Source organism: Musca autumnalis, unplaced genomic scaffold, assembly GCF_047663935.1.
Source record: "Musca autumnalis isolate F117 unplaced genomic scaffold, ASM4766393v1 scaffold_1, whole genome shotgun sequence".
NCBI classification, from domain to species: Eukaryota; Metazoa; Arthropoda; class Insecta; order Diptera; family Muscidae; genus Musca; species Musca autumnalis.
The window spans coordinates 295149247-295164583 of record NW_027411644.1 but is presented as its reverse complement, the minus strand read 5'-3'; the positions used below and the strand labels follow the sequence as shown (position 1 = coordinate 295164583).

Sequence of the window (15337 nt, the reverse complement as noted above, 5' to 3'; positions counted from 1 at the left end):
GCGTTATATTCGAAAAATATACATATGTATGCACATAACAGTTGGTATAGTTGGTTTGCACAAATACATATGTAAACAAGTAAGAACAGACTATAGTCGGACGGGGCCGACCATGTGATACCCTATACCACTATCCCTGTGCACTAGCTTTCCGGGCTAGCTGTTATAAGATGTGCATTAGAAATTTTACCAATTTTCACACAAAAGTTTTGATCAATTTAACCCGCTAAATATTATCCGATCATACCGTTGACTTGCACGCTACTTCTTCATCTCAAACCAAAACTACGTTTAAAATTTCGCGCCGATCGGACTATTATTGCGACCTACAGAGCGGCTACAAAATCGAGCAAAAATTTTGTTTTTGGTCCATTTCATCCCTTTAACATTTCACGATCATCGCCAAAAACTAATCAGTTCTATTCTGGTCCAAACCCGACCTCCATACTAAATTTCGTGACAATCGGTCCATAATTGCGGCCTCTAGCTTGATTACAATTTTTAATGGACGGACAGACGGACGGACGGACGGACGGACACACATCGCTAAATCGCTTTATCTCGTCGAGATATGAAGTTTGGTATACCACATGAGGGGTCTACGACGAATATTTCGCGGCGTTACATGAATTTTTGGGAAAACAAACTTATTATACCCTTTTCCACATTGTGGTATAGGGTATAAAAACATACCGTGTAGAAACTCCATAAGTAATTTTTTACACATTGGGTGCCAACGTGGTGCAATGGTATGCACACCCGCCTTGCACGCTAAAGGACGTGGGTTCGATGCCCCGGCCAGTCAAACATCAAAATTTTCAACGTTGGCAAAATACCCCTCAGTAATGTTGGCGACATTTCCTGAGTATTTCAGCCATGTAAAACTTCTCTACAAGTGGTGTCTTAGGACACGCCGTTCGGACTCTGCGAAAAACTGTAGGTCCCATATCATTGAGCTATTATGAATCGGGGTGCACTCATTGTCCCGTATCGGATGTTTGTGGAACAATTATATATAATTTTTTACATAACAATGATACAACTCGTGCGTGCTGTTATATGAATCAGAAGCGTAGAAAAAAGGTCTACTTGAGTCAATTCGTGTACTTAGTTCAAAAGTAGGTGCGTATTCTTAAAGATTTCTGCGTAACTTAATTGTTCCAAACCAAAACCCATGTATTTCGAAGATGCATGTATTTCGAAGATTATTCAGTAACCTACAATTTCTACAAGGTTATTATATTTTAATAAGTTTTACTTTCTTTCTTGCTTAACAACTGACGCTTTCAAAATTATTGCTGGGTTTCAATGTCTATTTAAGACATGTTTTAAAATAAATTCTACGGTTTGTATTAGCAAACTGCAGGTTTTGAACATTCGATAGAAAGATACATTTTTTATGTTGACTGGTTGTTGGCACATTTCTTTACTTCGATTAAAATTATGATGTTGTCTAGTTGTCTGTTTGGTAAGCTTGCATTTCATCTTTTGTTTTTATTATGCAAACAAAAAAACTAAAAAGATTAAAAAAAAAACTAAATAAATAAATAGAAAAATTTAACAGAAAGTAAAAACATTTGAAACCAGTTAAAGGTCCAATTAATTAATTATAATTCCAATTAATTTAATAACAAAAACAACATGTCCCACTGTACAGCCAACCAAACAACACCGTGTTTCTAGTTAACCAAAAACCCATTTGTTTTGTTAGTTTTTGCTGTTGTTTGTTAAATCGATATTCTGTTGTTTTTTATTGCTTTGTTCGTTTAGACAAATCGAATTTCAAAAACCTTTCTGTGTACTTTTAACAGAAAAAACGCGCATCATAAATTATTCAGTTGATTGATTTAGAAGTTTAGCCAGCAAACGACTTACCTTCCTTTGTGGAACCTTTGAAAACTTTTGTATTGTCCATTGTATTGAAAGCCATTAAGTTTTGTTTGCGTGCTGCAATACCGCTGCTTCGAATGATATTGTCTTCGATTGTTATTTCGTCTAAACTGTTGCCAATAATTGTACCAGCCCCACCACCAATGGCAACTCCCACGCCACCCGCAACATCACCGCCACCGTTACTATACATGTCTGCCACAAATGGTATATCTGGAATAAAAAGGACAAAATGTTAGTTGTTTAAATATTTTACTAGCTTCTTTATCAAAACCAAATGATTTCAAATTGTGCTCATTTCCTTGACCTTCTTCTCCCCACCACTTACCTGTTGCTTTGTTGCTCTTCTTCATTTCCATAATTTCATTATTTTGTATGAATTTGAATTTGCCACGAAATCCTTTTGCCGTTACATTCGAACTTGCATTGAATTCAATTAAAAGATCCGGTCCCGTACTGAGGATATGACGAACACCACTGGATGAGTTGCCACACAGGACATCAATAACGGCATTCATATTCAATGATTCAGCATCGAAAATGGTTAACTTGTCTAAATTGCAACTGCAAATTAATTAATACACAAACACGGTTTAAACGGTTATGACAGTTTTGTCGATTTAGCTTAATTAAGAAATAATATTTATTTACCTCTCGCCATCTTTGGGAATTTCCAGTTCTTCGAATATAAGCTCAACACGTGTTTCTGGTCTGAAATTATAGAATATTTGAATTTTATTATGGAAACGGGAACTAGAAATGAAATAATGCAAAAATATGTCCAATGACAAAGACAACATAAGAAAGTTGTTGGATCAGAAAGTCAAGTCAAGTAAAATATGAAGACAATACTATAGTCGGACGGGGCCAACCATATGATGCCCAACACCACTAATTTTGGGCACTCCGCTTGAGACACCTCGAAAACATGGTTTTTGAACGCTTTTACAGCATCTTCTGGTGTTGGTTGCTATTTTTCGGGCTTATAGGCATAGTTCCATGATTCGTCACCTGGATCGATCTTATAAACTTCTTTTGAAGCACCGTGATCGTTTTTCCGAAAATTCTTGCACCGATCAACAAGGGATCTAACGAAAAAACCCCATTTTTGCCAACAAGTGGTCAAGCAATATCAAATGTTAGTTGGTGGAATAAATGCCCAAGTATGCTTTTATCTTATGGTATAGTATTTCCAAATTGAATGAAACTTTTTCCAAATTGAATGAAACCTTTTCTAAATTAAATGAAACATTTTCCAAATCAAATGAAACTTTTTCCAAATTGAATGAAACGTTTATTTTTATTGCAATAAAAAACCAGAATATTTTGAAAAGAGAAAGAAATACAAAATTATAAGGGGTTTCAACAATTTTTACTTACAGGGTGTTTTTGTAAAAATGCTTGCCTGTCACACGAACCGTTCGTACTAAACGTATACGTTCAAAATTTGGTTCTTGTAAAATTTTACGAACCATTCGTTTTTATCTGAAAGCTTTCGTCGATTTCATAAAAGCTTTTATATTTCAGGGTTTCCATGATACTTATTTTGTGAATTTTGCATATGCATCAGCACGTAAAATATGTTACTTGATGGCAACCCCGATAAACAGATGAAAAACAAAAAATAAGAAAAAAATGTAATAAAATTTGTCAAAAATAATTGTGATAATATGAAGAAACGGATGTACATATACGCGTGTGCTTCTATGGAAATAAAAAAATTGCATTCCCTTCCAGTTTTCGTGTGTTTTGTGCCATTTATTACTCAAATTATTTCATTTTCATTCAAAACGATGGGTCTATTCCATTCGTTTATTTTTGACGTATTCGTTCGTCTGATTTTGTTACGAAAACCAAAAAAAATACGAAAATAAAAAGCTTTCATTTGTTTGTCACACGAATACAAACGTCAACCGCTTTAAAAGCCAAATTGTGTCTTCGTTCATGAAATCGACGAAAGAATGGACAAAAACTTTTTACAAAAACACGCTGTTAAATTCTAATCTTAAGTAATGACATGCAAGTGTAAATTGCTGCATGTTTTGCTTCCTTAAACTTAAACATTTTATAATTTTTGGGCATCGATTAAGGTTATAGCGAAATAATGCTAAAGAGAGAACTAAGGTTTGAAAAATTGCTAATAATAACAGGGGCTAATTGTATTATCTAATGACTATTTGGTGCTTGTGGAATTTTCAATGGACATACTCATTACATAATTGAAGCAGTCCTGTTTATAGAGATGTTGGTTACTATGCTCAATCACGTCAGCGATATTACGATATATTGTCTGATTGCGTAGTACCACTCTGGTACACAATTTTATTATATTTGAAAATGCCTTTACTATTTTGTTCAACATTGCTGAATATGGCATTAAAAATTTCAAATCTCGCCGGTTTATTTCTATCATTATGTGTATTCGTTTACTTATTAAGTTATTGCATAAAAATTATAAAAAAAAACTTTCAAAAAAAAAAATGTGTACCAGAGTGAGGGTCTTCAGCAAAAACTTAAGCATTTCGACCTTCTAACTCGCTTCCTTCAATGTTATTTTCGTCCCTTATTTTAAGAACCGCTATAAAACTACCACAAGTTGACGTTTTTCAGCTTCGAAATGTTCTACAAAAATGTACGGCTCCCATTGACAACGAATCGACTTTGTCTCGTTTTCATGGTCCTTTTGTGCATTTACCCGGTTTTTTGTTCAGAAAAAGACACAAAACATAGTTGTTTCTGAACCAAAACAGGTTAAATGTCAGAAATGACCATGGAAGCGCAATGTCAATGAGGGTCGTACCTACAACTTTCTAAGCGATATTTTTATACCCTCAGCCTTTAGACTATGAAGGGTATATACACTTTCATACGGGCAAAATGTGCCTCATCGAAATAATGGTTTTAGACCCCAAGTATGTTTGGACGAAATGTGTTTCAGACAATTTGGAGTCGATTGAGCAATGTCCGTCCGTCTGTATGTCTGTCTGTCTGTCTGTCTGGCTGGCTGGAGCGCACGATAACTCTCGAAGGGATGAACCGATTCGGTTCAAATTTTGGCTTTCGTAATATTTTACCCAAACTTAGTTTAAGTTCGAAGATGAGCTATATCGGTTCACTCCTTCCGGTACCTCCCCCACAAAAGTTCGAAAATGTTCGGAAAATTTGTGCGCACGATAACTCTTGAAGGGAGTAACCGATATGGTCCATACTTTGCCCATCGTGGAGCGTGTACCAGACTTAGATCAGGTTTTAATATGGACTCAATTGGTCCACTCCGTCGGGTACCTCCCATACAAAAATTTGGAAAAGTTCAGTTTAGGACCATCTCTCGAATCGCTTTGATTTTTGCTTTAGCAACTTGTATTCACTGCCCTCCATACGACGGTATAAGTTTCATCAGGGGCAAGTCCATACATCCTGAGAAAATACCCTGAAAGTTGCAAAAAACCCCTATGACACCGTGTGAGGAGGTTGGAGGGCAAAATAACTCTCGAACAGGTCTGCCGATTCGGTCCAAAGTTTGGTCTTAGTAATATTTTGTCCAAACATAGTTTAAGTTCGAAGATAAGCCATATCGGTCCACTCCTTCAGGTACCTCCCCCACAAAAGTTCAAAAATGTTTGGTAAAATTGTGCGTACGATAACTCTTGAAGAGAGTGGCCGAATTGGACCATACTTTACACATCTTAATATATCTACCAGATATAGATCAGGTTCAAATATGGACTATATTTGTCCACTCCATCCGGTACCTCCCACACAAAATTTCGGATACATGTTCACTTTAAGACCTGCTTTCGAATCACATTGATTTTTGTTGAAGCAACTTGCATTCGCTGCCTCAATTGCGATGGTAAAAGTTGTTTCAGGAGCAAGTCCATACTTCTTGAGCAAACATCCCTGAAGTTGTAAAAAACCCCTATGGTACCATATGTAGTGGCTGGAGATCCATTCTTTTTAGTATCTCCTCCGCAAAACTTTTGATCTCTAATCCTAATCAACATTTTTGTCAGTTCAAACGCCCAAAATTCCCTAAATACATGCGTTTTTTTTGGGAAAAGATTGTTTCAATATACACAGGCTGAGGGTATATCTCTGTCGGCCAAGCCGACTCATACTTTTTTACTTGTTTAAGAACATTTCGAAGCTGAAAAACGTCATCATGTGGTACTTTTATATCGGCTCTTAAAATTAGGGACAAAAAGGACTTTGAAAGAAGTGAGTTAGAAGGTAGAAATGCTCTACGAAAATAATCCTCATTCAATTTGACTGAAGACAAGTCATCTCATAAATAAGCTAAAACAACAGTTAACAAAGATATAACGTTGATTTCAGATGCCTTACATCAGCAGCAACTTAATCACGCCATAAGTTGGAACTTCGACTCACGGCGGATCTGTCCTTCGGGATTCTTAATATGCTCACCAAGGTCTTTCATCCCCAAAAAGAATTATCTCTGCCCCAGATTTTCACATCCATTTTGTGTCACAGTATTATTAAATTCTATCTTTAGGATTATTTCGCTATAACCGTAATTGAAGCCCAAAAATTATGAAATGTTTAAGTTCAAGGAAGCAAAACATGCAGGGAGTTACACTTTTATGTCCTTACTTAAGATTAGAATTTAAATAAAAATCGTTGAAAACCCACCTAATTTTTTATTTCTTTCTCTTTTCAAAATATTCAGGCTTTTTCTTTCAATAAAAACAAGTAAAAAAGTATCAGTCGGCTTTGCCGACAGAGATATACCCTCAGCTTGTGCAAATTGAAACACTTTTTTCACAAAAAACGTATGTATTTAGGGGGTTTCAAAATTTTGGTCGTATGCCATAGGCGGGTTTTAAACCCTTCGGGCTGTTTTCTCAAGAAGTATGGACTTGCCCCTGAAACAACTTTTACCATCGTAATTGAGGCAGCAAATGTAAGTTGCTTCAACAAAAATCAAAATGATTCAATGGCAGGTCTTAAAGTGAACTTATTCAAAATTGTGTGTGGGATGTACGGGATGGAGTGGACAAATATAGTCCATATTCGAACCTGATCTATATCTGGTAGATATTATGAGAATGTGTAAAGTATGGACCAAATCGGTCACTCCCATCAATAGTTATCGTGCGCACAATTTTTCCGAATACTTTTGAACTTTTGTAGGGTAGGTACCTGAAGGAGTGGACCGATATGGCTTATCTAAGAACTTAAACTAAGTTTGGAAACAATATTACGAAGGCCAAATTTTGGTCGGAATCGGCATTTCCGTTCGAGAATTATCTTGCGCTTCCACCCATAAACATGGTGTCATAGGGTTTGTTTTTCAACTTTCAGGCTATTTTTCAGGAAGTATGGACTTGCCCCTGAGGAAACTTGTACCTTCGTATAGGGGACAGTGAATACAATATGTTACAACAAAAACCAAGGCGATTCGAGAGCAGGTCCTAAACTGAACTTTTCCGAAATTTTGTGTGAGAGGTACTCGAAGGAGTTTACCGATTGAGTCCATATTGGAACCTCATCTAAGTTTGGTAGAAATTACACGATGTGCAAAGTATGGACCAAATCGGTTACTTCCTTCAAGAGTTATCGTACGCACAAATTTTCCGAACATTTTCGAACTTTTGTGGGGGAGGTACCGGAAGGAGTGGACCGATATAATCCATCGTTGAACTTGAACTAAGTTTGGACAAAATATTACGAAAGCCAAATTTTGGACCGAATCGGTTGATCCGTTCGAGAGTTATCTTGCGCTCCAACCACTACACACGGTGTCAGAGAGTTTTTTGTAACTTTTAGGCTATTTGCTCAGGAAGTATGGACTTGCCCCTAATGAAACTTACAGCGTCGTATAGAGGACAGCGAATACAACTTGCGTAAACAAAAATCGAAGCGATTCGAGACCAGGTCCTAAACTGAACATTTCCGAAATTTTGTGTGGGAGGTACCCGAAGGAGTGGACAGATTGAGTCCATATTGGAACCTCATCTAAGTTTGGTAGAAATTACACGATGTGCAAAGTATGGACCAAATCGGTTATTCCCTACAAGAGTTATCGTGCGCACAAGTTTTGCGACAATTTTTGAACATTTGTGGGGGAGGTACCTGAAGGAGTGGACCGATATGGCCCATCTTCGAACTTAAATCGAATCTGGACAAAATATTTCGATACCCAAAATTTGAACCGAATCGATTGATCCGTTCGAGAGTTATCGTGCGCACCAGCCAGCCAGACAGACCGACAGACAGACAGACAGACAGACAGACGGACGGACATTGCTAGATCTACTCAAAATTGTCAGAAACGGATATCGTACAAACATACTTGGGGTCTAAAACCATTATTTCTATGAGGCACATTTTTGGTCGTATCAAAGTGTTAATACCCTCTTTAGCCTAAAGGCTGAGGGTATAATAAAGGTTTCATTCAATTTGGAAAAGGTTTCATTTGATTTGGAAAAGGTTTCATTTGATTTGGAAAAGGTTTCATTTAATTTGGACCACCCCACAATAGGTCAAACAGCCCATTTTACTGGCCAAAAGTCAGATTTCGCACTTTGTATTTTCACTTATTTTGTGTTACTTTCTTCAAATATAATAAAAAAAAATTTCGTTTGTGTATGAGAAATTATACCGTTACAGGCAGGCTGCCAAATATGTATTATCCAAATATCTTTAAAAACTTGTTAACGAAATATGTTTACTTGTATACGTTCAGGGTAAAACAAAATCACAATATTAGCATAAGTAACGATTTGATTAGAAAGTATTCGATAACTATTTATCAAAAATGTCCTCCTATCACCATTTATGTCTATAAATAGTTATTAAATGGGTGTTAACTTTGAATTTTCGAGGAAAGTAGAACATTTTGAGATTATGTACGCTTTTAAAGTCTCGGCAACGTTCGGCAATGAAAGTGAAAATTGAAATTGGTTCATTAACTCGTGCCGAATGCAAAAAATTTTATGTGATTTTGCGTAAATTTGCTCGACAAGAATTATACAACTTTTTTTAGGTTACCATATTTTCCATAATATTGATCTTTTCGAAGTCAGGGTTAAACTTCTTACCAAATAATGTTAGCCAAATTGGAGTCTACAGCATTCTGCTGTGTTCTAAAGTCAAATTATTTACAAACCTTTTATAAATATATACAGTTATAGTCAAAATATGTCACATCATATTGTGGGATTTTCAAGGTAATAATTTTAAGGCATATTCACATTAAATCTAAAACGAAACACAACAAAAAAGCTTCCGAACTTATCGGACGTCGATGCCTTCAATTGTGCAGACAAATAACAGACCTTCCAGTTTTTGTCCCCAAAGGGTTAAGGTACCAGTTGTGTATTTATTCCATAAAGGGTTAATTTTTTGGCCCACGTTGTTCCATTTTTCTCCCTGAATCTAAAAACGCTATATTAACTTAAACCAAATACTTGTTTTAACTTTAAGACTTTTGGCCAATAAAATGGCCCGTTTGACCTATAGTGCACCCTCGCGACCATTGTTTTTTGGCGAGTTTCGTCCACGAATAAATTCATTGAAACAGTTTTTCATAGTACTATAGGATGGTAGAATAATTACAGATAGGCCACAGCTAACAGCTGATTAAAATTTTTTCCTATTATGGCCTACCCTGTCAAAAGCAGGATTAAAATTTTTATTGTTAGATGCATCGGTGAATTGTTCCAACAAAAAATTTCTGCTGCAACGCTATATCTTAAAATTAAAAACAAGTTGACAAGTTGATTAAAAACAAGTTGAAACGATTTTTATTCGCGTGGCAAAATTAAATTGTTAATTTTTTTAATAGTAATACTGGCGAAAGAACGTTATTGATATTAATTGAAATTTGTTCCAAAATACGGGAATGTAAACATTACAATTTTTGTAAAAATTCTTGCTGAAATGTGTCTGCAAATCGGATGCCAGCAATCACGATGTTATATCAGCCAAACTTTTCAAGTAGAATGCAATTTTTTCACTGTCATAAGTATTGGTACAAGTTTTGCTATTTTTAGAACACTATTATAGAAGCAAGATTCTAGAGCCTAATTTTTATTTTTTTTTTTACTCTGGTGCTTTTAACATATAAACAGTGGTGTTCTAAATTCCATATGTTTTTGTAAAACGGGTTAAATATACAGATGCATCTACCTTTATTATTGTACCACGCCATTTGACGTTTTAAGCCATGAGTGCAGGGTTGTATTCTTCAGCGATTTTCATACCTGGCCTACCTCTACTTTATAATAACATGTATGGTCCTTTATCGACATTCAAAGATTTAATTTGATCGATGCACTCTTGCTGTAGATAAAATAATTATTAAATTAATTAAAAATAATTCCATTGTTTCCAAAATGATTTTTTCAATTCACTGTAAACAACACAACGCATGATCGTATTTTAAAGTGTCCTGAGTACGTTTAGGCTAAAGACTGTCAAACCTTCAAAAACAAAACAATGTGAAATGGCGTCTGACAGCACTACGTGATGCCTAGGCCAGAAACTTGTCTAGTTCCCCTAACTTACGTTCGAAGGTGAGTGTACTTCAGATTAAAAAAAAAAATAACCGTGTTCATCTGTTTGTACGAAATCTGTTTCAGACAATTTGATGTGCATTTAGTCCTGTCCGTCTGATTGGCTTACAGATGCGCACGATAACCCTCGAACGCATCAACCAATTTGGTCCAAACTTTACTCTTCCAGCGTAGATCAATATTGATTATGGACTATATTGATATACTCCTTTGGTTATAAAATTTTTTCGACCTTTTGGCTAAAGCGCAGTTTTAAGAAATGTCTCGGATAGTTTTAATAGCAACTTGTCCTCGCCGCTCATATTACGACGATAAATTTTTTCGGGGGCAAGTCCATACTTTCTAAGCTTTAACAACTACAAAATGGTCATGTTCGGCTGAGCCGAACATTTTATATATTTAGATAAAATCATCTTAGCTAAAATGGAATAATGAGATTTCTTTAGGAACACGGATACCCCAAATACCCAAATTAGACCAAAAAATTTATATAAAAATGTCTTCAGTCGAGCGCCACCTATGTTGAAAAATTTTGGTGGAAAAGTTTAGGTTTAGGTAAACAAAAGTAGCTAAACTACTCAAAAAACCTAAAGTCGAGCGGTACCTACATATATTTGGAGGGTATATGTAAACATGGACCTATGTTAACAATTTTTGGTGGAGAAGTTTTGTGACCACTGGGAACCACAAATATCAAATTACTCGTAGTTCAGACAAAAACTGTAGATAAAACCCTTCAAATACCATAAATTGGGCGATACTGTTATTTAGGGGCTATATCAAAACATGAATCCAGGATGAACATTTTTAGTAGAGAAGTTAGTTATGGCTACTGGGAACTTAAAATATCAAGTTACAGATATATAGGTCGGTCAACGACTGTAGCTAAAACCTCAAAATACCTAATATCGGGAGGTATCGTTGCATGGGGCTGTATCAAAACATGGATTTTGCCAATTTTTGGTCAAAAATCAAATTACGAGTAGGTCTAACAAAACCCACAAAATAACTAAAATCGGAAGGTAAATCTATATGTGGGGCTACACTAATACGTGGGCCGATATTGCCCATCTTTAAACTTGACCGACCTGCTCATTGAAAAAATACACTCCGGTGCAGAAATATAGCGTTCTAGCTCAATTATTGTGGACGCTAAAGTGATTACAACAGATGGACCGACGAAATATCCTGATCAAGAATATATATAATTTATAGGGTCCCAAATTATTATTTCAATGCATTACAAACGGAAAAACCTACCTTATATTCCCTCCATACTTTAGTGGAGGTTATCAAAACCTTATCTGCACCAACTGATATGCGCTATATGTTACGAATTAAGTATCTGTTTCGCTGACAATTTGCACATCGTAAAATTCCTTCCAAACTTATATCAGACAACACTTTGGGGTACCTCCCTCACAAAACACCCAAATTGTCATTTAAGTGCAGTTGAAGGACTAATGGATATTCGTTTTAAATTTCTTAACGAAGGTATTTCATGTGATCCTTTTTATAACAGTATAATTTTAAATGCCATGCACGATAGCTATCGAAATATTTCTCTCAAAATTAAATAAAGTTCGAAGATGGACTAGAACAAATCCTTCGGAAAAAGATGGAAAAAATTACATCAGGGAAGGTACCCTACGCCAAGATCGTAATCATACGCATACGTAACGATGTGAATGCCACCTGGAGAGGGTGGCACAGGAAAGGTCCGTTGATATCTACCCACCTTGAGGAACTCCCTGTTTCACACTACGGGGCTTCGAATTCTTTGCTAAATAATTCCGTAGATATCATCCATCCCACTGTGGGCAACTTCCTGTTCCACTCTACGGTGCTTCGACTTCTTGTTCCTCAACTCCATGAACGACTGGCGTCGACACATATAATTAATTATCCAACGTTTTATAATTGGTCGGAGGATAATCTGTCCTCAAACAGATCAAAGGATCGAGCTCCACCAACACTGTCCCATCGCACGGCTTTTTCTAATTGAGTCCTCGACTATTAAATGTGGAGACATGGCATACAGCGCTGTTGTCTTGCTGTACTGCGTACGGACCCTATGCTGATGATCGGCAACTAGATAGCTATTTCTGGGGAGAAGTTAAACCACAAGGTCTGTACTATTCACTAGGGTTATGACTTTTTTACAACCTCATATCCCTGTATCATAGCGTGATGAGTTATGCCATAAGATTACATAAAATCATAATTAATCATAATTCGGTGAAAAAACTCACGCACAAAATGATTTTAAAATTTGAATTTATAAAAATTATGGACAATTCTTTGAAGTCACTGTAAGCAGATATACAATTGAAAATAAACTTTAGAGTCACATGAGATAATTAAATTGACATAACATTTATTTCTCACTAATTTTCTTCAATTCTGAGAATCGTAAAAATGTCGTAAACGCTTTTATTTAAAGATATAATTTTTTAACAAAAAACAAAAAAATTAAAATTTTTCAAAGTGGTTTGTGCATGACCTTTTTCAATATTTGAATGAAATAAACATTATTATAGTTATTAGTAGGCTTATATTTATTCATTCGTGCAACAAAAAATAATTTTTGAATTTTTTTTTTTTCATTTCAAACATTTTTTCAAAAAATTATATTTTTAAAATCGATTTGTGCGTGAACTTTTTTTATATTTCAATGGAATAAACGATATCGTAGTGATTATTAGGCAAAAGTTCATTCAACCCTGCTACAGGAAATCATTTTTGAGAAAAAATGTCAAAAAGTCATAACCCTACTATTCCCTTTTGACGGCATCCTTGCCTGGCTTCAATTAACTTATTTCGGCCCCGATATTTCAACTCTTCAGATGATTTAACCACTTCTTCCGCTTATGCTCACCGACTAACCTGTTAACAACCAGTATCAGTTCCCTTGCATTAGGGTCACTGGGATTTATACGACGAAGCTCATCATGGTAATTTGCTAATTCCCTCTTCTCTGCTGGGAAGTTTGGTCTCACTTCGGCTGTAGCAGTGATGATGTTTCGAAACGTCCTTTTTGGTACCCGAACATTAGATGGTAAACTCTCTGAAACTAATCCATGTAGCTTTCCCATGATTGATGAAAGTGCGGCGTTCAGATGTGGTGATAGTCGGCTGATGGAGACGATGGCCTGACCCAAGAGAATATAAGTGTTGCCAGAAGAGTTCATTTGTCAGACAAGGTGATGCGATGGTTATGTCTGGCGAACAATGACAATCTCAGCGAATTCTGGTAGGGGCGTCCTCATTGACCGTGCAAAATGCAGAGCTATCAATCTGCTCAGCCAGCACTCTGGTCATTACCTAGGATCGAATGCCACAACTTAGATGATCATTAAAGTCCCATATACCAAAAGCGGGCTAAGGGTGGGTATATAACCTGGAGTACAGCTTTTAATGGGCGGGATTTTTAAGCAATTCTACCACGGCAGTTCTCCACCAGACTACTACCGCCCTACATTCCATGTACGAGTCATTGGCCTTGTAGGTCCTACTTGAGTAGTTATTAAGGTCTCTTGCAGCCGTAGCCTTGCTTACTCAATTAGCAGCAGACACAACAACAACCACCATTAGTTTTACACACAAACAAGCTACGTTAGCGCAAGCAACAAAAATGCCCATGTACGCGTGTGCATAGGAATTATTGTTTCTTTTCTCTGCTGGCCATTAATGTTTTAGATTATTGCTTGAGAATATTGTAGTGCCGTTGCTAGGTATCCTTGTGAGGGCTTGCTTATTTAGCCGGGTACAAACACCCTGCGTTTTCTGTCCCATTGACACGAATACTTATTCAGGACTAGAGTTGGAACAATGCTTCAGACCTTTAAGAATTCCATTACCATTTGGCTACGTGCCATTTTCTTTCCATCTCACATAAATTCATATAATATATAGCCCTAGAAAATCCTGTCATTACAAAGTTTAACAATTTTCACTTCAATGCAGTTTAAGCGCTGTTCAGGGATTGCTTTATAGTTTTCATCGAAGGTAGTCTTTGTGATTCTGATAACAACGATATAAGTTTTTGTGTGGGAATGTTCATGCCTCCTGACATGATGTCCTAAAAACTCAAAAAATCCTATGGGACCAACTACCTCCTCTGCTGAATTTCAACAATTTTGAGCTTTTATCCAGTTTATGGTCACTTCTCGGATCGTTTTGAAATTTTTATAGCAAGTAATCCTTCTGATCATGCCTTTAACATTCTAATTTTTGCTAAAGGAAGCCAATACTTTCAGATATATGGGTCCGAAATGTATCAATACCTAGCGCCACCTCTTCATACTAGAGTTGTGCCAAAGGAACTATATGGAACTATCTCGTTCACTTCGCAGTTGCAATGGCCCACATTTTTTCTTTGCACGAACTGCGTATACTTAACAGCACACGTTATATTTCATGATGTTACTCATAGGTTTTGGAACTAGTACAAGGAACTAGATTACCAAACTCTACTTCATACACCTCTCTCACTAGAGTTTTTAGTTGTCTAGTTGGCCCGAATGCTCTAAAAACCCCTGTAATATGAAAAGGATTGTTCTCATTGGTCTAGGCTGTGTTGATTAGGTCAATCAGTGGAATAAGTAGGCCTACTTTTTATTATACCTATTAAAACTTCCGTCACACACTAAAATGGAAAAACTATATGGTAAACCTCTCATTCAATAAAATGACTACATTCTTTATACTCGACTTACCTTCCGATAAATTTGTACGAACACTTTATGTGTGCCGGATATTTGGCTGGAAAACGTGGCGAATGAAAATATTTCCAAATTTCCAAAGATTTAGGTGAAACATCAGGATTGGCGAAGAAATAATAATCACAAAAAGTGCCGGGTATTAGGCGTCCATCATTTTTAAAACGTTCTACGACGAAGACAAATTGA

The 15337-nt window shown here is 36.3% G+C and overlaps 3 protein-coding genes across 9 annotated transcripts in view; 2 read left to right on the top strand and 1 right to left on the bottom strand.

Moving 5' to 3' along the window:
- LOC141389748 (glutathione S-transferase 1-1-like) overlaps window positions 1–15337 on the top strand; it is a 178629-nt gene that overhangs the window by 25717 nt on the left and 137575 nt on the right. The window lies entirely within an intron of this gene.
- LOC141389745 (uncharacterized) overlaps window positions 1–15337 on the top strand; it is a 115783-nt gene that overhangs the window by 25696 nt on the left and 74750 nt on the right. The gene's annotated exons all lie outside the window — the stretch shown is intronic.
- Sol1 overlaps window positions 1–15337 on the bottom strand; it is a 458110-nt gene that overhangs the window by 418793 nt on the left and 23980 nt on the right. For 6 of the 7 annotated variants that reach the window (XM_073961712.1, XM_073961714.1, XM_073961713.1 and 3 more), the window contains 4 exons: window positions 15146–15317; window positions 2542–2601; window positions 2219–2454; window positions 1876–2103 (listed from right to left, as the gene is read on the bottom strand). In XM_073961712.1, the coding sequence (XP_073817813.1) occupies window positions 1876–2103; window positions 2219–2454; window positions 2542–2601; window positions 15146–15317 (696 nt within the window). The remainder of the gene's footprint in view (window positions 1–1875; window positions 2104–2218; window positions 2455–2541; window positions 2602–15145; window positions 15318–15337) is intronic. The other variant, XM_073961717.1, reaches the window with a different exon arrangement.